Source organism: Aphanomyces astaci (assembly GCF_000520075.1).
Source record: "Aphanomyces astaci strain APO3 unplaced genomic scaffold supercont1.28, whole genome shotgun sequence".
Classification (NCBI taxonomy): domain Eukaryota; phylum Oomycota; class Saprolegniomycetes; order Saprolegniales; family Verrucalvaceae; genus Aphanomyces; species Aphanomyces astaci.
This window is the reverse complement of record NW_009798291.1, coordinates 102,795-123,985: the sequence shown is the minus strand read 5'-3', so window position 1 is coordinate 123,985 and position 21,191 is coordinate 102,795. Positions and strand designations below refer to the sequence as shown.

General features: G+C 52.3%; 4 protein-coding genes across 6 annotated transcripts; 2 read left to right on the top strand and 2 right to left on the bottom strand.

Moving 5' to 3' along the window:
* The first annotated feature begins 5 nt into the window (after window positions 1–5).
* H257_10396 lies at window positions 6–9,011 on the top strand. 2 transcript variants are annotated; one of them, XM_009836930.1, is made up of 8 exons: window positions 6–362; window positions 402–458; window positions 512–3,721; window positions 3,811–4,381; window positions 5,141–6,823; window positions 7,599–8,256; window positions 8,306–8,417; window positions 8,667–9,011. In XM_009836930.1, the coding sequence occupies exons 1-8, from the start codon at window positions 57–59 to the stop codon at window positions 8,841–8,843; spliced, it is 6,774 nt and encodes a 2,257-aa protein (XP_009835232.1). In that variant the 5' UTR covers window positions 6–56; the 3' UTR covers window positions 8,844–9,011. The 2 variants fall into 2 exon arrangements, with proteins under 2 accessions (XP_009835232.1, XP_009835231.1); XM_009836929.1 differs by lacking the exon at window positions 8,306–8,417 and having other exon boundaries at window positions 57–362.
* Window positions 8,534–10,714, bottom strand: H257_10395 (hypothetical protein). The gene is made up of 7 exons (XM_009836928.1): window positions 10,237–10,714; window positions 9,869–10,188; window positions 9,777–9,824; window positions 9,665–9,712; window positions 9,453–9,601; window positions 9,019–9,405; window positions 8,534–8,961 (listed from the first exon to the last, which is right to left on the bottom strand). The coding sequence occupies exons 1-7, from the start codon at window positions 10,647–10,649 to the stop codon at window positions 8,917–8,919; spliced, it is 1,410 nt and encodes a 469-aa protein (XP_009835230.1). The 5' UTR covers window positions 10,650–10,714; the 3' UTR covers window positions 8,534–8,916.
* A 403-nt stretch (window positions 10,715–11,117) lies between these two features.
* Window positions 11,118–12,251, top strand: H257_10394 (hypothetical protein). Its single transcript, XM_009836927.1, has 2 exons — window positions 11,118–11,466; window positions 11,540–12,251. Exons 1-2 carry the CDS (start codon window positions 11,164–11,166, stop codon window positions 12,080–12,082), a joined length of 846 nt encoding a protein of 281 aa, XP_009835229.1. The 5' UTR covers window positions 11,118–11,163; the 3' UTR covers window positions 12,083–12,251.
* A 150-nt stretch (window positions 12,252–12,401) lies between these two features.
* On the bottom strand, window positions 12,402–20,829 carry H257_10393. Of its 2 annotated transcripts, XM_009836926.1 has the most exons (19): window positions 20,112–20,829; window positions 19,861–20,035; window positions 19,624–19,767; window positions 19,263–19,575; window positions 19,058–19,199; window positions 18,655–18,925; window positions 18,503–18,600; window positions 18,222–18,378; window positions 18,023–18,167; window positions 17,835–17,953; window positions 17,580–17,719; window positions 17,343–17,520; window positions 17,161–17,203; window positions 16,788–17,074; window positions 15,804–16,430; window positions 15,458–15,674; window positions 14,907–15,288; window positions 12,894–14,592; window positions 12,402–12,774 (listed from the first exon to the last, which is right to left on the bottom strand). In XM_009836926.1, the coding sequence occupies exons 1-19, from the start codon at window positions 20,786–20,788 to the stop codon at window positions 12,457–12,459; spliced, it is 6,132 nt and encodes a 2,043-aa protein (XP_009835228.1). In that variant the 5' UTR covers window positions 20,789–20,829; the 3' UTR covers window positions 12,402–12,456. The 2 variants fall into 2 exon arrangements, with proteins under 2 accessions (XP_009835228.1, XP_009835227.1); XM_009836925.1 differs by lacking the exon at window positions 12,402–12,774 and having other exon boundaries at window positions 12,854–14,592.
* Window positions 20,830–21,191: the final 362 nt, after the last annotated feature.

Below are 21,191 nucleotides of genomic sequence, written 5' to 3'. Positions count from 1 at the left end.
GCTCAAATCGATTCAAAACCTTGCGGGATTTCCTTCAAGCGGGCGATCGAGCGGAGATGCTGCGCTCCTGCGAAGAATGCCGCCATGTTGTGATGGAGGGAGACCCTGCAGAATGGCTATGCACGTCATGCGGCGGTATGTTCCATGGAACGTGCGTTCGAAACAAACGCCGCCGATCGGAACCGTGGGAATGCTCGGGATGCCAAGGCCTGAATCAAGAGAAAGGGCTACTTGTGACCGAAGCTGTGAACAAACTCAACGAAGAGGCCGACGATGCAGACGAAGAATGGTGGACTGAAATGGAAGGCTCGTCGATGTCGCTTCCACTCGAAGAAATTGCGTCCAACGACATCAATAACGAGGTACTTATGACTGTATCTGTGCATACTGACCGCATGTAGGCGAACCGCGAGCCACCCCCCACATCCATAACACACCAGCAACCAGATCGAAGCAATGTGAGCATGATCATCGATTGTTGGAAACTGTCGCACTCACATGCATCACTTAGGACGACGAATGTCGAGAAATCGTCGACACGGATGAGACGTTTCGCATACAATCGAACGGCGTGTGTACTCGATGCGGCCTTATTAGCATTCCCGAGATCCACGTCTTGTCATGCACTGTGTGCCACGAGACGTCGGCCCATTCGTTGTGCATGAAGCCACATTTGCGCAAGAAGTGGTCGTGTCCTGGATGTTTTAGCGGTGGGCAGCGGCGGGCCAAGGCCGCGTCGAACAACCCCGCGCTGCATATCATCCAGCCCCTCGCGAATCCGTTGCCAGAGAGCTCCGTCGTGCTGTGCGACAACTGCGAAGGGGAGTTCTCGATGACGCATCTCAAAATGTCGTCGTTGCCCAAAGGCGATTGGTTTTGCCAGCATTGCGACGCCTCTGCTGCAGTCGCCGACGACGACGTGTCTGCACCACCCACAACATCCTCCATCACACGACGGGCCGCGGCGGCCATGTCGACCGCCAGCACCCCCTCTCGGACAACTCCATTGCGCTCGGCGTCGAAACGAGGTCGAGTCGAGGCTGCCCCCCCCCCAGTCGATAAAAAACGATCCAAAGTCGACCGAAAGAGCTCTTCAACTAGCAAGACATCTTCGCGACGTACGAGGGGCGAACCCACGTGCGTGCGATGCGACAAGGTACCGGGCATCGAGTCGTCGTGCAAAGAATGCCGTCGCGTGGCCACCGGCCAGCACAAAGCGCCGAAACGGACTCGATTGCCTCTTCGCGTGGTCGTTCCCGAGCCGGTGGCGGTGGCGTCGGACACGTCGACCGTCGCCGATACTGCCGCCGTGGACTTGTGGACCATGCACGAAATGGTCGGGCGCACGGTGCTCGTGTACATGGCGGCGTCGAGCGGGCAGTGGTTGAGCGGCCGCGTGGGCTTCTTCGACCCGCACACGTTGCTCCACCGCGTGCAGTTCCTAGACGACACGGATCAGTGGCTGCCACTGCACGAGATGCCGTATTGCTACAGCCAGCACGTGAACGTGTTTGTGAAATTAGACCAGCCGAACGCGTGGTGGCCCGCGCAGCTCATGAGCACCAACGACGTGGCCGCGCGGCACATGCAGCCAACCGACAAGACGCTCGTGTACTTGTACGGCGGGGACAACGTGTGTGCGTGGGTGTCCATGTCAAGCGTGCGGTGCTTTGACGTGTTTGAAGCCGACGCTTGTGACCCGTCGAACGCGTCGTGGGCAGACGCGGTGGACGATGCCAAGGAGGAGATGCATCTCGCGCGGGAAACCGTGGTCGATGCCAAAGAAACGCTGCGGCGGGACATTCAAAAGCGCTTGCATGGCAAGACGTGGATTGGCAAGCACGTGGAAGTTATGAACTTTTCGCAACAAACCGACGGCCTCACCCACGGCACCATCACCCAGTTCAACCCTGTCACACACGAGTACTTTGTCTCGTGTACGGACGAAGGGTCGTCGTCGCGGTGGTTTGCCGTCAACGACGACGTGCACATCTCGCTGCTCGTCGACTGCACGTATGCCGAGCTGTCCATGCAGTGGTATGCCGACCCACATGCTGTCCTCCGCGAAGACGACACGCACCAACTTCTGGCCAAGACCGCGACCAGCGTCGAGCCGGACGTGACGCGGTGTGTCAAGTGCTTGTTTCCATTAATGGGCGAAGCGCTACTGCTTCCGTGCGCGTCGTGCGCCCAGCTGTTTCATCGGTCGTGTGTGGACTGCCCCCAGAACGAGTTTCCGCTCGTGGACCCCGTCGACGGCGCCATCCTCGTCGACGATATCAACCCCCCGTTTGTGTGCCCGTCGTGCCTCGTGTGCGACGGCTGCGCGTCCCCGACCACGACCGACACGTGGCATCGCTGGAAGCTGCCGCTGACCCCCGTGACCCTCTGTACGACCTGTCATGACCTGTACAAGACGCAGTCGTTTTGTCCCGTGTGCCACCGCGTGTATGGAGGAGGCGCCATGCCCTTTTGCGCCGACGTCATGCAGTGCACGACGTGCGACCTGTGGGTGCACAGCGAGTGCGAGCCAGACCCGGACCCAATGTACCATACCGAGGACTATCCTCCCCCGCTGGCGTTTCACCAAGTGGACGACTCGGCGACCAAAAGCCACCCGTCGGAACCGCCAGACTCTACAGCACCGACCCCAGACACGGACGAGGTGCTGACGGAAAAGCAGCGGCGGCGCGCGGCGGACGACAAAATTGCGCGGACGTTGGCGTTTGCATCGACGTACGACCCGCGCATCTTGGCCAAGTACGAGTGCTACACGTGTCGCCGCATCCGGTGCTTTCGCTTGCTCAAAGCATTGGTCGCAGAAGACAAGCTCGGCTTGTTTCGCGAGCCCGTGACGGTCGCGATCGCGCCCACGTACTTTGACGTGATCAAGCACCCCATGGATTTGCAAACGATGGAAAACAACTTGAAGGACCAGCACTACGTCCACGCGCTGTGCGCCGACTTTCGCGACGATTTCGAGCTCATGTGTCTGAACGCAGTCACGTTCAACTCGAAGGAGCGCAATTTCACCATTTGGCGCGAAGCGTGGCGGTTCTTCAACGCCGGGACGCGCCTCGTCCGGCAAACGATGCCGAGTGTGGGGTTCGTCCCCGGCAAGTTTGCCGACAACATGATTGCAGCGGCCAAGCGCCAACTGCCCAACAACAGCGTGCTGGCCAACAAGGAAGAGCCAAAGAAGGACGTCGTTGTCGTCATCTCGGACGAATGTACTGTCGAGTCCAGCCAGACCCACGCCACCGACGCCGCCGCTATCCCCGCCGACACGATCAAGGTCGAGCCAGGGATGGCGCCGCCGTCGTCGACGTCGTCGGCAGTGGTGGTAGTGGCGGACAAGGTCGTGCAGGCCAGCCTTGTCAACGAGATGAGTACGTTTGTCGTGCCCACGGAGCTCGCCGTGGTACCCAAACCGTACTCGTGCGTGTCGAGTGTGGTCGCAACGCAGTCCAAAATACAAGCGCACGAGATGGCGTGGGTCGACGTGTGCGCAGTGTGCTGCAGCTCGGGGCAGACGCTCGCGATGGTGTTTTGCGTCGATTGCGGCGAAGGGTTTCATACGTTTTGTCTGCAGCCGGCGCTGGACCTCGAGGCGAAACGAAGCGACAAGATCCTCGAGTATTGGCGGTGTCCGAACTGCAAGATTTGCGAGTTCTGCGGCCGGTGCCATCAAGAAGACGAGGCCAAGCTGCTTGTGTGCGATGTACGAAACTACACTGTACTCTTGAAGTGAATGAATGCTGTGTGGTTTTGCATGGGGACGACTCAATAGGCACACACGATATTGTGTAGGTCTGTGAGCGAGGGTTCCATACATTTTGCCTCAAGCCCAAGCTCCGCGACGTCCCGTCCGGCGGGTTTGTCTGCGGCAGCTGCATCCAATGCGACTCGTGCAGCGTCCCCCAAGACAAGACGACGTGGAGCTCGACGCCGTCGTCGTGTCTGACATGCCTCGGGGTCAAGATCGACGACTTGGCCAAGAAGAAACCCTCGGCCAAGAGATCGACCGACTGCTGCCCTGTGTGCAGTAAAAAGTGGATGGCCACCGAACCGTTGATCCAGTGCGACGGGTGTGAGCTATGGGTGCACCCTGTTTGCGACCACATCACGGACGACGCGCTCGCGGTGCTCGTGGACGACTCGACGAGCGAGTACTACTGCCCCGTATGTCGGCAAAAGCAACGCCAGCACCTGAACGTGTTCAAGAAAGCGTGGGACCTTCAAATGAACATTGCGCTGATTCAAAACAAACGGCAAGATCTGGTCGAGACGTGGCAGGCCAAGCAAGTGAACGCGAAAACCACGAGGCAGTGGGCGCATTGGCGGGCCCGGTGTCCCGTCTACTTGTACACGATGCGATTAGGTATATATTATATATATATATTGTGCATTGCTTGAGAGTCATTTCGACAAATACCTTTCGACGTTATTTGATCCTGTTTAATCTTGTACGCGTTATACTATACATAGATTAGTATATATATGTGGTTTTGCCCAATGCGGAAGGATCAAACGCTTGGATTGGCAGAATATATTCCACATGACGTGATTTGATTGGCCCAGGCGGTTCTTTCATCGATTCACCCAAGATATTTGATTCTGCTGATGGCTCCAGTTTCGAATCGAGTTGGCAATATCATGCGTGGTATGACATTCTTGCCCTTTCACCAGCCACATGTGGCACTCACTCTATTATACATCATACTTCGAAGTACCGAACATGATGCATTAGGAGTGCTTAGCACACTAATTAGTGTCCGTTTACCCAAAATGTGGACTTTTGTGCTGATTCGCCACATCATATCATCGACCGATTCGTCGTACTAATTTTTTGATGTAAATAACTGACCATGGGTATTGTCAAAATCACACTAATTAAAGTCATACACGACTTAGATATGCTTTTCTACATTCTGATTGGCTCGATTTTCTTCTGGACACCACAACATGGGTATATTATATATGTATATATTTACACCAATGAACGTTTTTAATTGGTGATGTGTTTTATCCCTACAACCTGATTGGTTCCTTCTAGTGCTCGTTCTTGCGCCATATTTGGCACTTCAAACCCTATATCATATCTCTCTCGACACGACAATCATGTATTGGGTTTGCTTAGGCGAAGAATGCCTCAAGTCGTTGGCAGGGCGGCGGCTTTCGTTTTCGTACCCGTCGTCGACCCAAGGCGATTTGTTTAACGTGTCGCTGATCCCCGTAAGCATCCGCCACCGCGCCAGTCGATACCTCCGCTTCAAACGGTACGCGCGGGGTCCCAAGGCGGCGCTTCGGCGGCAAAACCGAAAAAAAGGCCACTTTTTCACATGGGAAGGCGTCAACAGCGGCGACGAAGGCGCGATCGCCAACGTCGTGACCGAGGCCGTGTCTGCGGCGGCCTTCTTGGCGTGCTGCACGTGGCTGTACGGGACCAAGAAACTGAGCATGTTCACCGCGACATTGGTGCGGGCGAGCGGGGACCCAATCCCAGACGCATTGTGGAATGCCTTGGTGGACAAGCATGCGATTTCGCTGGCGGACGAAGTCAAGTTCCTCACGGCAGAGTACACCAAGCGGTCCAAAGCTCGGGACGTTGCCCCCACTCCAACTAATAGTACTAGTACTACTAGTACTACTAGTACTCCAACCCCGCTTGCGTTGTCGTTGGAACCAACTACATCAAGCAGCAGCAGCAGTGCCCCCCCTGAAACGTCGTCGAGTCAAGATCTTGTGCAAGTCGAGCCAGTGGGTACCGTGTTGTTGCCAGAACACCACCCCCCCGTCGTTCGGATGACCGTTGCCAAGCCCTTGCATGGGTGGCAAGGGTGGGCGGATCACACACTCCACTTTGGATCGTTTCAAGACCATCGCATGTGCGGGTTGTGCCGCGTCTTTGGCGACAGCACCGTGTGCGGGCGCCTGGTTTTCGCAGACTACGACCAGTGGGTACACATAAACTGCGCGTTTTGGTCCCACGAAGTGTACGAAGACGCGTACGGGACGCTCATCATGTGTCAGAAGGCGCGGTTCCGCGGCCGCACGACGCGGTGTTCGGTGTGCCACTTGTCGGGGGCGACGCTTGGGTGCCACGGCCTGCGCTGCCAGCTCAACTTTCACTTTACGTGCGCACAATCCCACGTGAATTTTACATTGGACAAGCAAACATTTTGCCATCAACACGACCATTGGATGGCGCATATCAAGAAGCAACAGGACCGGCGGCGAAAAAAGCTAGACGACGCCAAGGCCAAGCTGGCGGCAACAGCAGCAGCCAACATTGACGGCAAACTAGCACGACCCAACGACGAAGACGGCGGCGACAACGATGCTGTGGAGGTCGTGCGCGCGGGGATCAACGACCCAAGAGCCATCGATGATGACAACGAAGTCGACGAAACAGTGCACTTGTGTGTGTCGGAGCTGGTGGATTCGATTTGTACCGACGCCATCGACGCCCGGTTGGAGCCGCTGCGGTTTGTTATGAGCGACCCCCTTACCGACAAGAAGGCGACCAAGACCCAAATGGCCAAAGGCACGTGCTACCGAGTGGGCGCCCTCTGCGTGCAAAACCTGGGGACGATTCAAGTCGGTAACGACAGCTTCCACACGCGGTCGACGCTGTACCCTCTGGGGTATCGAAGCACTCGCCTCTTTTGGAGCGCCACAAACGTCGAGCAGCGAGCTCTGTACGAATGCGAAATTGTCAACGACAACTCCCACAACAAGGCGACTACCACCAGTCGCCCCCTCTTCAAGATCACACCGTGCGACGACATGGACAACCCCATCTATGGAGCCACTCCCAACGGTACATATCATGATTATTGTTTATATTTATTGTCCTTTTGCCCAAAATTTGGCTGACTTTTGTGCTAATTCTTTGCCAAGTCTATCGATCGATTCTTTGTCCTGACATTTGTCAAGATCGTCCAATATCACACTAATTTCAATCACACACTAATTCGGTGTTGTATTGGCCGAAGAGTGAATTTGATTGGCCACTTGATTCGTGTTGTGGGTTTTGATTGGTCGAATTTCGATGGTCTGTCGATTTGGTGATTCTGCTCATATTCGATTGAGAATTCATTCCAATTTCGAATCGACTTGACAATATATATATTGGGTTGCCGTGGTTGACCATGTGTGTGACATTGTCCAAATCTACTTTCACTCTCTATATTGATTTCTACTATTGCATTTTGTATGGGATGGATGGTTCTTCGCTGAAATGTGTTTGACTTTGGCAAGGTGGTGGTGTTGAGACTCGATCTGTGACAGAGTGCAAGCTTGCTTCTTCAATATGCATGAAAATAACGCTAGACCGTTTGGCTCGGTCACAACGAAATGATGATCGGTGATTGGTTGAAATATTTCGTACTTGTGCGATTCGATTGGCTAGGCCATTCTACGATACCAAATTCCTTGGATTGTATTTACTGCCAAGTGTCGTACGTGGATCATATTACAAGGACACTAGTATCACCTAGGGTATTATTCCCCCATTGGGGCTTCGGTCGAGCGACTTTTGACTACATTGTGTCGATTCACTTTTGTAGAATGACGATCGTTTTACTTGGATGTAGATGCGCTCCACCAATTGCGAAGTCGACTGGTGGGTCTATACGAGTCCCATCGAGCGTTTGCCGGGTCGACCAATCCGTTTACGAATCGCACGTCATGGTACTCGTACGGGCTCCTGGGCGACCACTTCTTTGGGCTCACCGTGCCCGTGATTGGCGCGGCGCTGGAAACGTTGCCGTACGCCGCCACCACGGCCTTACAAGACGCTCAAAACCCATATCCGTACGCGTTTTGCCACACGTTGCCGACCCCAGCCATGTTTGAAGACGCCAAGCACGACCTGAAGCGCCACCGAGTCGCCAATGCCCACGCGCAGCACTCATCCGGATGCGCACGGACGGACGGATTTGCATGGCACAAACTCAAGACCAAGCCGGATGGCGTGGCCAAGAGACGCAAGGTGAACGTGTCCAAGCAAGCCAGCAACGACGACACCAACCAAACCAAACAGCCAGCTAACGGCGGCATGGAAAACCTGCCGATTCCGATGCAGTACCGCGACTTGCGGCGGCGGCCGTTTAGCGAACGTCTCGAAGTGCGCAAGTCCAAAATCCACGGCTACGGCTTGTTTGTCAAGGAAGCGATCGCCGAAGGCAAGATGATTGTTGAGTACCAAGGCCAAGCGATTCGACAAAAGGTGGCCGACATGCGCGAAAAGCGGTATGTTATATATATATAGTCTCAAAAATAATATATTGTGGGGATGTAGGTACGAGGAAATGGGGATTGGCAGTTGCTACATGTTTCGACTGGACAAAGATATTATTGTCGACGCCACCCAGACGGGAAACCTCGCTCGATTCATCAACCACTCGTGTGACGTACGTTGTTGTGTCTTGATGTTTTGATGGGATTATTCGATTGCATACTATATATATATGTTTGAGGCATGGGTAGTGGATATACATATATATATATATAGATGATAAATGTTTCTTGAACGTATATATATTTTATCATTGTTAGTGAATACTAGTATATATATATATATAGATGTGATGTGTGGTTTGCAAATATATATATATATATATGTATATTTGATGCCTAATTGTGCCCATGTGATTTTGTAGCCAAAAGCAAATGCCCGGATCATCAGCATCGACGGCAACGAAAAGAAAATTATCATTTTTGCCAAGGTGTCGCTCCAACCTGGCGACGAAGTCACGTACGATTACAAGTTTCCAATCGAAGACGAAGCGCTGCGATGTGACTGCGGCGCTCCCAACTGCATCGGCCGCATGAACTAGACATATGGCCATCCAACAATCAACTCCCTTGACCATCCATCCCCACGTGCAAAGTGGTGGCGTGTCGACGGGTTCAATACTTGGCCACCGTGCGCAGCATCTCGAGTCGCAAGTCGTCCTAGCACATACACAGGCCAATCAAGGTTTAGAATATACCACTGTGTAGCTATATCACCTTGGCGGACGACGACGGATGGCTCGACTCGTAGGTGGAAAAGTAGTCGCAGACGTTCTTGAGGTCGCTGAGGATGGCCTTCTTTTGCTGTTCAAACGCCAAGTGTTCGCATCTGAGCTGCGCGCGGTCAGCGTCGATGGCTTGGATGCGCTCGAGCATGGCGGCTTCCTTGAGCTGCAGCTGCCGGTCTTGGTCCACCAGTGTATTGAGCAGTTTGTAGTTGAGCGCTTCGACTTCGCGCATGTTGTGCTCCTGGGTCGACTGGACATGCGCGGCGATCTCCTCTTGCATGTGCACTTGGTGGATAGCTTCCTGCAATCGAGCGTCTATTGACGTCAATTGCAGCCGCAGCATCGCATGTCCATGTTTGTGCGCTTCAGTCTCGGTCTACTTATCAATATGTGACACTGTGTCAGGTTTGACAGATACCCTACCCGAGCATGTCGTAGCTGAGTGTGCAGAACCATGCATCGACTCTGCCAGTCTTCCACGTGCATGTGCATGGCCTCATTGGCTTCTTCTTGTTGGAGTGTCATCTTGGCAGGCATCTCAATCCTCATCGTGGGAGCTAAAGATTCATGGCCTATGTAGTACACATGTCAACAACCACGAGTTCGGTAGTAGATGGAGAAGGGTAGGGTCGTACTGCGATGCCATCGCCGCCACGTGACTGCCGCGCCATCCTCCATGGCCACTACCCACATGACATGATTCATTCTTGAATGACTGTGGATGTATTGTTGGTTTATATCGAGTACTTTGCATTCGATTGTCTTGGTCCACGTCTTCTTGCAACCGCCATGCTTCTGCGTGCATCTCAGCATATCCTATCTAATGTATGACGACGTACGTTGCATTCCGAGCACTTCACGGCGACATTCGTGAGCCAGGTCTTCCCGCACGCGCATATTCCAATCTGCCAACGACCGCTCCCATCGTGACACGACTTGGTCCATGTGCTGGATGTCTGGCATAACCTCGACATGGTGTAGCCGCGGCGGCTGGCCTATCGTCGAGCGCACGAACGCATCGATGCGACCACATGCATGGACAAATGTGTGCATGATGGTGGCCTTGAGTTCCGAGAGTTCGTCCATTTTCAACTTCATCTGGTCGATCATAGAGTCCACTGCCGCGGCCCGAGGATCGGAGGGGAGGGGGTCGGCAAACCTATGGTCATCGCAGAGATAAGTTGTCGTCAAGAAACGGGGATGGTACCTGTCGTTGATGGAGGGAAGGCTACCACTCGCACTAGAATGGCGCAACTCGTTGTGAGGGCGTTGTTCAGTGGATTTGGTCGGACTCGTGCAAGCGGACAGTTGGTTGTCCTCCCCGGCAAGGTCTTCGTCGCTCATGGTCGACCCAATCGACACGTCGTCATGTTCTTCCATCTCGCTGTCACTGGACTCCAAGTACTCGTCATGTAGCCACGATGACGACGACGGCAGAGCTTTGCTTGTTAAAGTGCCATGCCTTGATGATGCCGCTGCTCGCGGCAGGGTCTCCTCGACGTTGACTTGACTGTGCATTGGTTGATTCTGACGAGCCTTGCGTACGCCCATGATGGCATCTTGTAGTTTCTTAGCGGCCTTCTGCATGCTAGCATTCACGGCGGCGGTGTCTCGTTCCATGGCGACAACTGGGACCAAGAATGGACAGATCTTGTGACCTTCGAAAATGGATGATTACAGCTTGGGTCAAACGAAAGTGATGTTTGCCCCATAGGTTTGTCCAGATGACATTTCAAATGTGTGATGTCATGAAGTAGGAGAATTGGTGTAACGTTCTGCAGAGGAACATCGCAGCGCTGCCTTTCTTCGAGGTCAGTACATGCTTGAGCCTACGAAGGTTTCATGTAGGATGTATCCTCCATGACACGAATGTCCTGCGTGAATATGCAGCCTTGACATCTCATCATTTCCTAGTGTTGACTGACCAGAAGGCAAGCGAAGTCGGTTTTTCATTCCAGTGACCTAGTAATCTCAAACAACTACATTCATTCTTTTTATTTGCCATACACAACACAAGTAATAAAAATCCCAAACGGTGCAAAATGTGTGTCGTAATCAAGTCACTTGACTTGGTTCCATGGATGGGTGTGGGGATAGATATGATATCCTTGGCCATTTCAACTTTTGCGCCGCCATGGAACAGTTGTGGAGAGACTACCATGCGTGGGCGACGCCCGTAGGAGACAGCATCTTGTCTTTCATGGATCCTTCCGGCGGGTACAAGTTGTCTGCGACTGCGTCGTGGCCGCTTGCCGACTTTAGCACGGCGTTGGCGGTCGCGGTCGCGTACTTGGCGTTCGTGCTTGTGGGGACCGTGGTGATGAAGGCGGGAGTGCCAGCGATCAACATCACGGCGTTGCAGTTCATCTACAACCCTCTTCAGATCCTGATTTGCTCTTACATGTGCGTGGAAGCCGGGGCCCAAGCGTATCGCAACGTACGACTCCTATTCACACGACTTCAACCTCGTCCTTCGATCTAAGATCTGACATTTTGTTCCCTTTCTGTAGAATTACACGTTCATGCCATGCAACCCGTACAACCAAACGAACCCGGTCATGGGCAATGTGCTGTGGCTGTTCTACGCGTCCAAGTCGCTCGACTTTATGGCCACGGTGTTTATCATTTTGGGCAAGAAGTGGAAGCAGTTGTCGCTCCTGCATGTGTACCACCACTTCACCGTGTGGGTCGTGTACTGGCTGGTTTTCCGCGTCATGTACGATGGCGAGATCTACATGACGATCCTACTCAACGGCGCCATCCACACCATCATGTACATGTACTACTTTGTGAGCGCGCACACCAAGACGATTTGGTGGAAGCAGTACCTGACGGTGCTCCAGCTCGCGCAGTTCCTCACCATGAACGTTCAAGGGTTCCTCGTCCTGTACAAGTCGTGCCCGACGGTACCGTTGAACGTGTCCATCGCGTACATGGCGTATGTGCAGTCGCTGTTCTGGCTGTTCGTGTACTTCTTCATCACGTCGTACTGTGTCCAAGCGCGCAACAAGCGACCCGCGTCACTCCCAGACGTTTCCAAAAAGCAAGCTTAACCGGCCAAAGAAAGTTGCTTGTCCTACCTCAGGGTCTTACTTCCCGATGTATTGTACCCACACACCCTTTCGTGGCCATTGGAATAGATTATATACGTAACGTTAACGTTACAGTAAATAGCCAATATTAGCATCCAATACAATATTAACACTGCCTTTTGTCCTTGAAGATATATGTACTTAGTTGGGGAATACTTCGAAGTATTACTATTAATAGTAAATTTTATTGGTCCCCTATCGACGAATGCTGCTTACTTCCGATATCCAAGTGACTACTGCAAACATTATTGAGCTATTTATCTAACTGGTTACAACGTCGTTGTACAGCTGATAACTACATGATTGTATTCAATCAACTTACGTACGTCGATGTGCTATGTAAGCCAACCATCTCCGGCGGCGGTTGTGAGTCTGGTAGACGAAGATGCTGGATGGTTTAGACGCAGGGGGGTTTGACACAAGCTACAGATCGATGACGTGGCTTTGTTGCGGAAAGCACAGACAGAGCACTGCAGCGCCACTTCAAAATCTCCATGGCCGCCACTGTTGGGATTGGGGGAGGGAGGCGACGGGTTCTTGGATGCGCAGATCTCACACGTGGACCTGGCTTGGCTTTGCGAGTGAAAGCATACCGCGCAACTCCACATGTCGGCTCTTGGCGTCATTGGCGGCACACGAGAGGACGGTAGCACCTGATACACATAGCATGAGAGAGATTTCAATCGGTTGGTCTCTGGTAGACGACAGCATTTCCAAGCTGCCATCAATAGGCGAGATTGCATAACAATCAGGGTCGGAACGTCCTACCTACCTGGGCAGCACTAGCTTGTTGCTTGCTTTTGTAGTCAAAGATGGCGTTGTACATGTCGTTAAACTGGCGCTTGTCGTCATCAGACGCGCCATGCTGCAGCCACGACTCGACTGCCGTGGGGGTGATCCCCCCTCCACTCCCCCCCCTCTGGTCAGGAAGTTGGAGCGGGGTTACTTTGCGGGGGTTTCCATTCACAAAAGGGGGGTGGTTCATTGGGAGGCCCATGACGTGGCAAAATGAAACGTAGTCGACGCCGTCCGGACTGAACCGCGCGGCGAACTGGGCCGCGATTTTCGCGTAAATGTCGGGCGAGAGGAAGATGCCACCTTGTCGCATGGCCGAGTGGAACCCGTCGAGGCTGATGAACCCACATCCCTTGATGTCATACGCCCGGAAAGCTGCTACAAGCGCCGCCGAATCGACGGATCGAAGTGCGTCCAGGAAGATGGCCTGCAATTCCTGCTCAATGCCGCGGGTGGGGTACACGTTGGGGGCGGCGTACGATGGCGGCAGCGCGACATGCACCGACGAAGCGGGGAGGGCGTGATGATGGAGGTGGTGGGGGGGGGAGGTCATTGGAGGGGCCAGTTCATGGCGCCGGGGGCTCGCAACCACAAGCGACGACGACGACGAGATACTGCCATACGTCTCAAGCAGCGTGAAGAATGACTTGTATGGACATGAAGATGGCGACTGCAGAGCTTGCTGGATCCCACTGAGCTCGGACACACTCAAGTCGCAGTCCATGAGTCGCAGCACAGTCGAAAACTCGGACCATGAGATAGCCCCACTGCCGCGACCGTCACATCGTTCCAGAAGCTGTCGTCCGTTGATGTTGCGTTGTGCGGCTTGTAGAAACACATGGTAGATTTTGGCCATAAGAGGCTTCAACCCCCCATTGTTGTTGATGTTGCTGTTGGGGCTCGTACTGTTCTGATTGCTTAACCCCCCATACCGTGCCAACGCTTCCCGCATGGCCAGCACAAACATGGATGGGTCGACGCGGCGGTGCGGGCGGCTTCGGCAGGCGGCGGCGACGGCTTGCAAGTCCGACTGTCTCCACGGCAACGCTACTGTATCCCGTAGTTTGGCCATGAACGGCTTTGGCCGTGAACGCGACGATGCTCGAGGGGGAAACCACTCGTCGAGGTGGCGCATACACTTGGAGCATTTCGACGTCGACCAGTTGGCTTTGATAAGCAATCGGTCCAGGAGACTGCCCAACGCTGCAGCTGACACTGCCGCGTCATCACGACTATCATCGCTACTGCTCCCGCTCTCGGAAATGTTCGAGTCGCTGAGCGAGAGATCGTCGTCGTCATCCAGGTCATCCTGGTCGTCGTCGTCGCTCCAGGCGGCGCGCCGCGCATCCAGCTGCATCGCCGTGTGCACATCTCGGAGGAACAGCGGGTACTTGACCATGCCGGTTTCCCGAACGACGTACTGCTTTTCAATCACGGTCATGTCGAGGCGAGCGACGTCGTGCGCGACTTGCTTGCTGGTTCCGCTGTGGTCTGCTGCGACGGTGTCAAGGAATTTGTCCAAAATGAGCCGAAATTTCTTGCATGCGACAACGTTTGGGTCGTGGCGGGCCTTGTACTTTTCAAAGTACTTTGCAAAGGCAAACCCCCCACGTCCCCTTGCCGTTTGATCCAACGACGCCAGTCGACACAATTGTTTGCCGAGTCCCGTGAATTGACTATCATATAATATATATATATATATAGTTGCATCATGAAAAATGAGACGAAATTCGATCAAAACGGCAATATCATCATCAAATACCATCCTAATTCTGAACAATGTCCAAATTGAATTGTGGATTCAGTAAAAAAAATATCGCATCTCGCTCGAATCACGAATCGACGCTATTGGCTCCTTCATTTTTGAGCAGATCGGATTGGCTCTTACACAGGTATATTCAGCCAATCAGACCTTCCATCGAGATGCAATATTTGACAATAGAAAACCTAGCGACTATTGGAAATTTATAGCGAGTTCACAATTAGTTACCCGTTTGGATGTTGCAGCGCCAAGATGTTGTTTTTGCTCGGTGACTTTGAAGTCGACGTGACTGATTTCGACGGACTCGGCGGGGCACTCCCCGTCGCTTTGGGCGGGCTCGATGGGGCGGACCCCGCGGTGGCTTTTGGAGGGGATGCATTCACAGCGACAGCTCCTTTCGATGCATTCACGTTGGCTTGCAGCATAACGTCGGCGTGGTTGGCAAAATGAAAAAATTCAGTATAGTCGATTGCATGGTCGCCGTTGACGTCAAAGAAGTGCAATATCGCGTCCGTTTCAGCAGGGGTGAGCCCCTTGGACAGCCCCATGTGGTCCAATATGTGGAGGAACTCGGTCGTGGAGATGGTGCCGTCGTTGTTGCCGTCAAAATCTAGGCATGACATGATGATGAAACGGCAAACCATCGCCAACCAAATAGTAAAAGTCCAGTGATTGCCCCAAATAAAATAGACGATGGTTCTAATTTGACGATTGTGGGAGTCCGTAGAAATATATACTAGCCGCGACTACTACAGATAGACTGAGCCAAAACTACGAACCGAGAAATAGTTTGTGAAATTTGGTTGCGTCCTTGTCGTTGGACACTAGCTGTTTGATGCTGGCTTGCAAATGAGCAATCACAGCGTCCACCTTGCTGTTCGCTTCGTCCGCCACTTTCGTGCACACGACGGGGCCCCTGACCGCAAAATCGCAGAACTTGTCAGCGTCAAATGAACCAGTTTCTTTCAGGAACGCCCGATGCAGCACCGTCAGTTCCTACGACCCACAAGGGCAAAAAAAGTTATAAGTACCAAGTACTCCCGTCGTCGTCATTCTCTTTCTAAATCGAAACGGCTCGGATGTCATTTGTGTAGCATGGAAATATCGCGGGAACGATGGGTTTACCTCGGGGGAGAACGGGTACCGCACCCCCGCAGCCCACAACACTTCGTTTAAATTAGGGGGCGTGATGACCCCCTTGTCAATCAAACTGAACGCGCTCTTGTAGTCGAACTCTACTCCTTTTTGCACCATCATCTTTTGCATCTCGGTAAACGCCTCCGTAAGCACCTTGTGACTCTCCTTGTCGACTTCGCTCTGCTTTGTGGGCGCGGGGGGCGGCGACATGGCGGCCACATACAGGTCGCAAAACACCCCGTACGGCACGTTCTCGTCCTTGTCGCAAAGCAACTGGATCAACAACGGATGGTGGTCCGTCTTGCTCGCGCGGGGGAGTGCAATGTCTAGCGTATCAAACACTTGGGCAAATTTCGTCGCAGTCACACTCCCCGAGCCATCCTTGTCTGCCATCGAGCACATGCGCTTGATCATATTGGCAAACGACAGCACGCCGTACGGGGGCAGCTGCACGAAAGCCTCGGTGATGGCCGCGACCACCTTCGGCTGGTTCAACGCCCCCACGTTGGCATGGTCCCCGTGGTCGGTGGGGGTGGTCAGGAACCGACAAAACTCTTCGAAATCAATCCCCCCGCCATTGTCGACGTGGAACCGCCGCACCACGCTTTTGATTTCCTACAGTCATATCCTCTCTCACTGATGATGGACATGGTAATAGGAATACACCGTTAAAAAAAAATTAATTCATAGAATATATATATATATAATAAATAGTTTTCGATCGACTTCATAGCAATCTATCTTATAGTTAGACTGTACTACAACGTCTAAAAGTCATCCGTTCATTGGACCCAACAGATGAACTTTAGGCGTTGTAGTAAAGTGTACCTAGTCCATCACCAACTTTCTCGATATATGATCACCAAGGCCTTTCAGTCATGTGCTATATATACAGTGCACAAGTGTCATTTCATAAGGCAACTAACTTCACCACCTAACCGTCCATACTTTGTTGATTGTTATCAATCGTACCTGGTCATTGAGGTACTGCCCGAGCCCGAGCTCCCGCATGGCTGTCTCAAACTCACACAGTCGGATCGATTGGCAATTGTCCTTATCCAACAGCTTGAACGGAATGCTGTAGTCGTACTTGCCGTCCAGCGTCTTGGCGCTTCGCTTGAGTTCTGCCACGAGCGTCAGCACGCCCTTGGCAAACTGGGGGCTGTCGTACGGAGTGAGAAACCCGTGCTTCATGCTGCGCCGCTCGGTGCAATCGCGAAGACATGCCAGGAACCGATCGAGAATCACCAGGCCATCGCCTACTCTCACATGTACAATACATAGTAATAACCTGAATCGGACGAGTCGGCAGTAGTAGCAGCGTTAGTTGGTGGATTGAACATACCGCCACAGTCGGCCCCCGTGTGCTGCACCAAGTAGACAAAGTCCTACAACCAAATATAACGATACACCCGTGAAACGTACTACCTTTTAAACTAACATCCCAAGATAGATATCAATAGATAGCTTTGGAACCGGAAAAGTGATTGATTATTAGAGTACATGAAACGACGATTAGGTAGGTACCTTGATATCCATAGACGGGATGCTCTTGTCGAGGGCCATGGCGTTGAACTCCTGGTGCAAACTCGATAACGTCAGTTTGCCGTGGCCCAGAGTATTGAGCTGGTTGAAGACAGCGTCGGGGGTGTTGTTGTCGGGTAAGTTGCCGACCACTTTTCGCCCAGCCACGACCAAGTTGGCACTAACGTCATCACGACACGATCTCAAACTGATATGTTTACGTATACAACGAGGTCGTACATTTTCTTGGGGTTGTGGTTTACAAACGCATGGTAAGCATTCCGCGCGATTTCGCCGACTTTGGCGGCCGTCGGTGACATCAACACGCACAGACTTTTCATTTCCCATGGATTTAACCGCCAGTGCTTTTGGCGCAGGATCTAATAACAATCGTAATATTATACATTTATTTATATTATATATATATATTCTATAAACACATATATCGTACACTCAATATCACGAAGGGTACTTAATATCAAGCCCAATGTGTACCTTGTCGATCATGGGCACTCGAAGCACATCCCCCGCCGATTTCACAAGCCGCCACGACGCCGACGAGTCGATGTTGCCGTCCTTTGCCAACTTTTGGTTTTGATGCTCAATGGCCCAGCCTATCGATGTTCAGTATGGGTAGTAGTAGTACTACTACTAGTATTACTACAATTGACTACATTGTGTACCTTGGAAGGCCGCAGCCGCCTCGGCCACGCGCGCCGCCTGCCGCGAGTGAATGTCACACACACCCGTCACGAACTTCAAAAAGTCGGCATAGTCCACCACGTTGTCGCGATTGACGTCGAACCGTTGTGTGATTTTAACCAATTCCTAAATATATATATATATATATATATATATATTTGGTAATATTATGAAACGCACTTCAGGGGCAACGAGGACTTGCGCCGATGCCAACATGCGCAGAAAATCGTTCCGACTCAACGTGCCATCGCCCGCAGCGTTGTGCGTTTTGAAAATAGACCGATAGTTGGACGACCCCTTGGTGACATGGCGCTGGAGGCTCTCGGTCGCATCATCCCTACCCATCAAAGTATTCGTAAATAATTCTATCAAAGAAATTATTATCCAACATCAAATATTTGATCAGTTTGACGTTACAAAATAAGTAGAACATGATATGAAAATGATATATTAAAACGAACACTTCCGTGTCCGTCATGAGCACAAAGCGCTGGAACGCGTCGAAATCCACGCGCTTGGCCGCCATCACGTCCACTCGTTTCCATACTTCGGCATACAACTGCATAAAATATTAATAATATATATATATATATATATATATAGATCGACGTACGCGAACATCCATTTTACAACCCAAAGCCACCAACCCAAGCTTGAGTTTGGTCGCGCTCAGCAGTTTGCGGTTCTTCTTGTCCAAACTCTGAAACAATTTGAGAAAGTTCAGGACGCCGTCCGCCTCGGCGGGGCATCGCCGGCGCAGCGTCTGCCGGATCTGGCCTTCGAGCTCGTCGATCTTGGACCACACTGAAGCCGACACCACTCCGTTGGCAGTGGGGGACGGCGGCGGCTTGAACTCGAGGACGTCCTGCGCTTCGTTCATATATCTACTCGATACACAAGTGAACACTCATCGCGCTACTACTACAACTACTACTATAGTAGTGCTAGTATTACATTGCTTATCCACATGCAACCAACACATGAATTGTAGAGAGGTAGTTTTAGTTGAGGCATACCGAACCCATAGAAACACCCCGCGCCGGCCGGTCGTCCACCGCGCCGTCAGTTTGTTTGTGTCGTCTAACGTGCCTTCAATTTGCTTGTACCCGCGACAGGGGGGCATCCACAGCGTCGCAGATTTCTCATCTGCAGTGTGACCTACAATACACAAGCATATATATATATATATATACAAGCAAGGAAAAGTGGATGGCGGCGTACCGGACGTGATGAAAATATCGCCGAGCTCTTGGGCGTGAAAGTTGCTCCTTGCTTGTTGGTTAGTGTGCTTGATCCAGACAAACTTCTTGGCAAACGCCTTTGAACCGTTCATACAGACAAAACCCTGCGCCACCAGCGCCGTGTCCATGTTGGTCGGAGCGTACTGAATCGCTTCGATCGCCGGCTTGCCGCTGTCCCGCCGCGCACGTTTGTACCAGAAATAGAGAGTTCCGTGGCCTTCGTAGATGTTCTTGGGGTATAAAATGTATCCCTCGCGCTTTAGTTCGGCCGCGTCATTGTCGTTGGTCGAGTACTACGAGAAGTATATATATATATATATTTACGATGGAAATATTATTACCTTGAGGTCCACGATCGCATCGGGTTGTTTGAGTTCCGTGAGCTGTTGCGCGCGATCAGTGTCCTTGTAAAACGTTTCAAAATCTGCTGGCTTGACGATGCCGTCGCCATCGTAATCCATCAAATCCATCATCACTTGAATTTCCTAAACATATACATGTATATAATATATAATAATTTGAATATATACAAAGGACAGGAAATAAATATACTACTGCAGGTAGTTATGAAGACTTACGCCAACAGTGAGCACGACGTCAAACTCTCGCGCGAGGGCGGCCCCAAACAACTCGCCGGCCATCTGAGACTCATTCGACCCTTGGACAGTCATGCGACGATACATGTCGAGGAGTTCATTGTCGGTGAGTTTGCACTTGCGCAATGATTTCCAGTACTTGCACAGGAGAATGAGCCTACAGCCACCAACCCATATGATCACCCAGCAAGTTGTTGGGCAACGACGAGGAGATGGAAGCAACTCTGGCTTACAGTTGCATGCGATCCAGCAGACAAAACTCGACGAAATCCATGTGTGACATGGTAGACTTGGTGGCGCTGTTGACGATGCGCTGAAACAACATCGTCGTGTCTTCCTGCGCCACCAAACACTCGAACGCAGGGTCGCTCGCCATGAGTTTGCGGAACTGATGTTCTTCCAGCCCCACATTGTCGTCCTCATCCTTTTTCCTTGTTGGTGGCGGCTTCTTCTTGGCTCCCCCATTAGTACTACTCGTCGAGTTGTCGTCGTCGTGGCTGAACTTGAGCATCAAGTCTTTCAGGTAGTAGTAAATGCCGTTCTGGCCCTTGATTGAACTCGCCTTTTCGCGAAAGATCTGACGCGCGCGGTGGCCCAGCACGTCGTCGGCAAACTTGCACAGCATGTACGCGCCAACTTCTTTGCCGTCGACTTTGAGGTTGGCGAGAAGGGGGTGGCTGTCGACGTCGATCACGGCCGGGTCTGCTGCTTTCTTGGGAGTTTGGTCGGGCTGGGGCGGCGGTTGGTTCCTTTGGCGTTCTGCTGCCTCCAGCTCGCTCATGGTGAGGTCACTGGATGGAGTCGTGGACCGACGGTGGTGCTGCTGCTGGGGACCATTGCTCTCGAACGAGACTGACTTCGACGGAGACACAGCTGGTTTCAATGGCGACGAGTCCGTGCAGTGGCTCATGGACCGTCGATGTACTGCAGTAGATGGGGACGGCGTTTCGGTAGACACTGGAAGGACATGTAACTGCCCCTGAAACGGCTTCATGCATTGCCCTTCAACTAGCGATAATCTATCGGATAAGATTGCCAGTAGTAGTACCGGTACATGCTTCAACAACTTGCGAAGCAACGCGGTTGTCCTTGTACATTTCTGTGTGAAGTCGTGCAGAGGTTGACTATACACGGATGGTGATATCTGTCCAAGTGTCGTTGTTATGGGCAGCTCCATGTTTGGATTGGTTGAAATGGTGGTGTGATAAATTCAAACCAATCGATGTTCCGAGACGGGCACTAACAACATCGTTTCGACACCAATTTTGCATCGAGAGGCTGGCTGGCGTATACCAGTAAGTTGTCGGGAGTGC

What these genes read in the sequence shown, in the direction of transcription:
- H257_10396 (XM_009836930.1), top strand. Translation starts at nt 57, where the DNA reads ATGCTGCGCTCCTGCGAAGAATGCCGCCATGTTGTGATGGAGGGAGAC. An exon ending in CCAACGACATCAATAACGAG is followed by an intron (nt 363 to 401) that starts GTACTTATGACT and finishes GACCGCATGTAG; the next exon opens with GCGAACCGCGAGCCACCCCC. An exon ending in TCATCAACCACTCGTGTGAC is followed by an intron (nt 8,418 to 8,666) that starts GTACGTTGTTGT and finishes GTGATTTTGTAG; the next exon opens with CCAAAAGCAAATGCCCGGAT.
- H257_10395 (XM_009836928.1), bottom strand. Translation starts at nt 10,649, where the DNA reads ATGGAACGAGACACCGCCGCCGTGAATGCTAGCATGCAGAAGGCCGCT. An exon ending in CTTCCCTCCATCAACGACAG is followed by an intron (nt 10,189 to 10,236) that starts GTACCATCCCCG and finishes CGATGACCATAG; the next exon opens with GTTTGCCGACCCCCTCCCCT. An exon ending in ATCCGTCGTCGTCCGCCAAG is followed by an intron (nt 8,962 to 9,018) that starts GTGATATAGCTA and finishes TGTATGTGCTAG; the next exon opens with GACGACTTGCGACTCGAGAT.
- H257_10394 (XM_009836927.1), top strand. Translation starts at nt 11,164, where the DNA reads ATGGAACAGTTGTGGAGAGACTACCATGCGTGGGCGACGCCCGTAGGA. An exon ending in GGGCCCAAGCGTATCGCAAC is followed by an intron (nt 11,467 to 11,539) that starts GTACGACTCCTA and finishes CCCTTTCTGTAG; the next exon opens with AATTACACGTTCATGCCATG.
- H257_10393 (XM_009836926.1), bottom strand. Translation starts at nt 20,788, where the DNA reads ATGAGCCACTGCACGGACTCGTCGCCATTGAAACCAGCTGTGTCTCCG. An exon ending in GGCAGTACCTCAATGACCAG is followed by an intron (nt 16,431 to 16,787) that starts GTACGATTGATA and finishes ATATGACTGTAG; the next exon opens with GAAATCAAAAGCGTGGTGCG. An exon ending in GCGCTGCAACATCCAAACGG is followed by an intron (nt 14,593 to 14,906) that starts GTAACTAATTGT and finishes ATTATATGATAG; the next exon opens with TCAATTCACGGGACTCGGCA.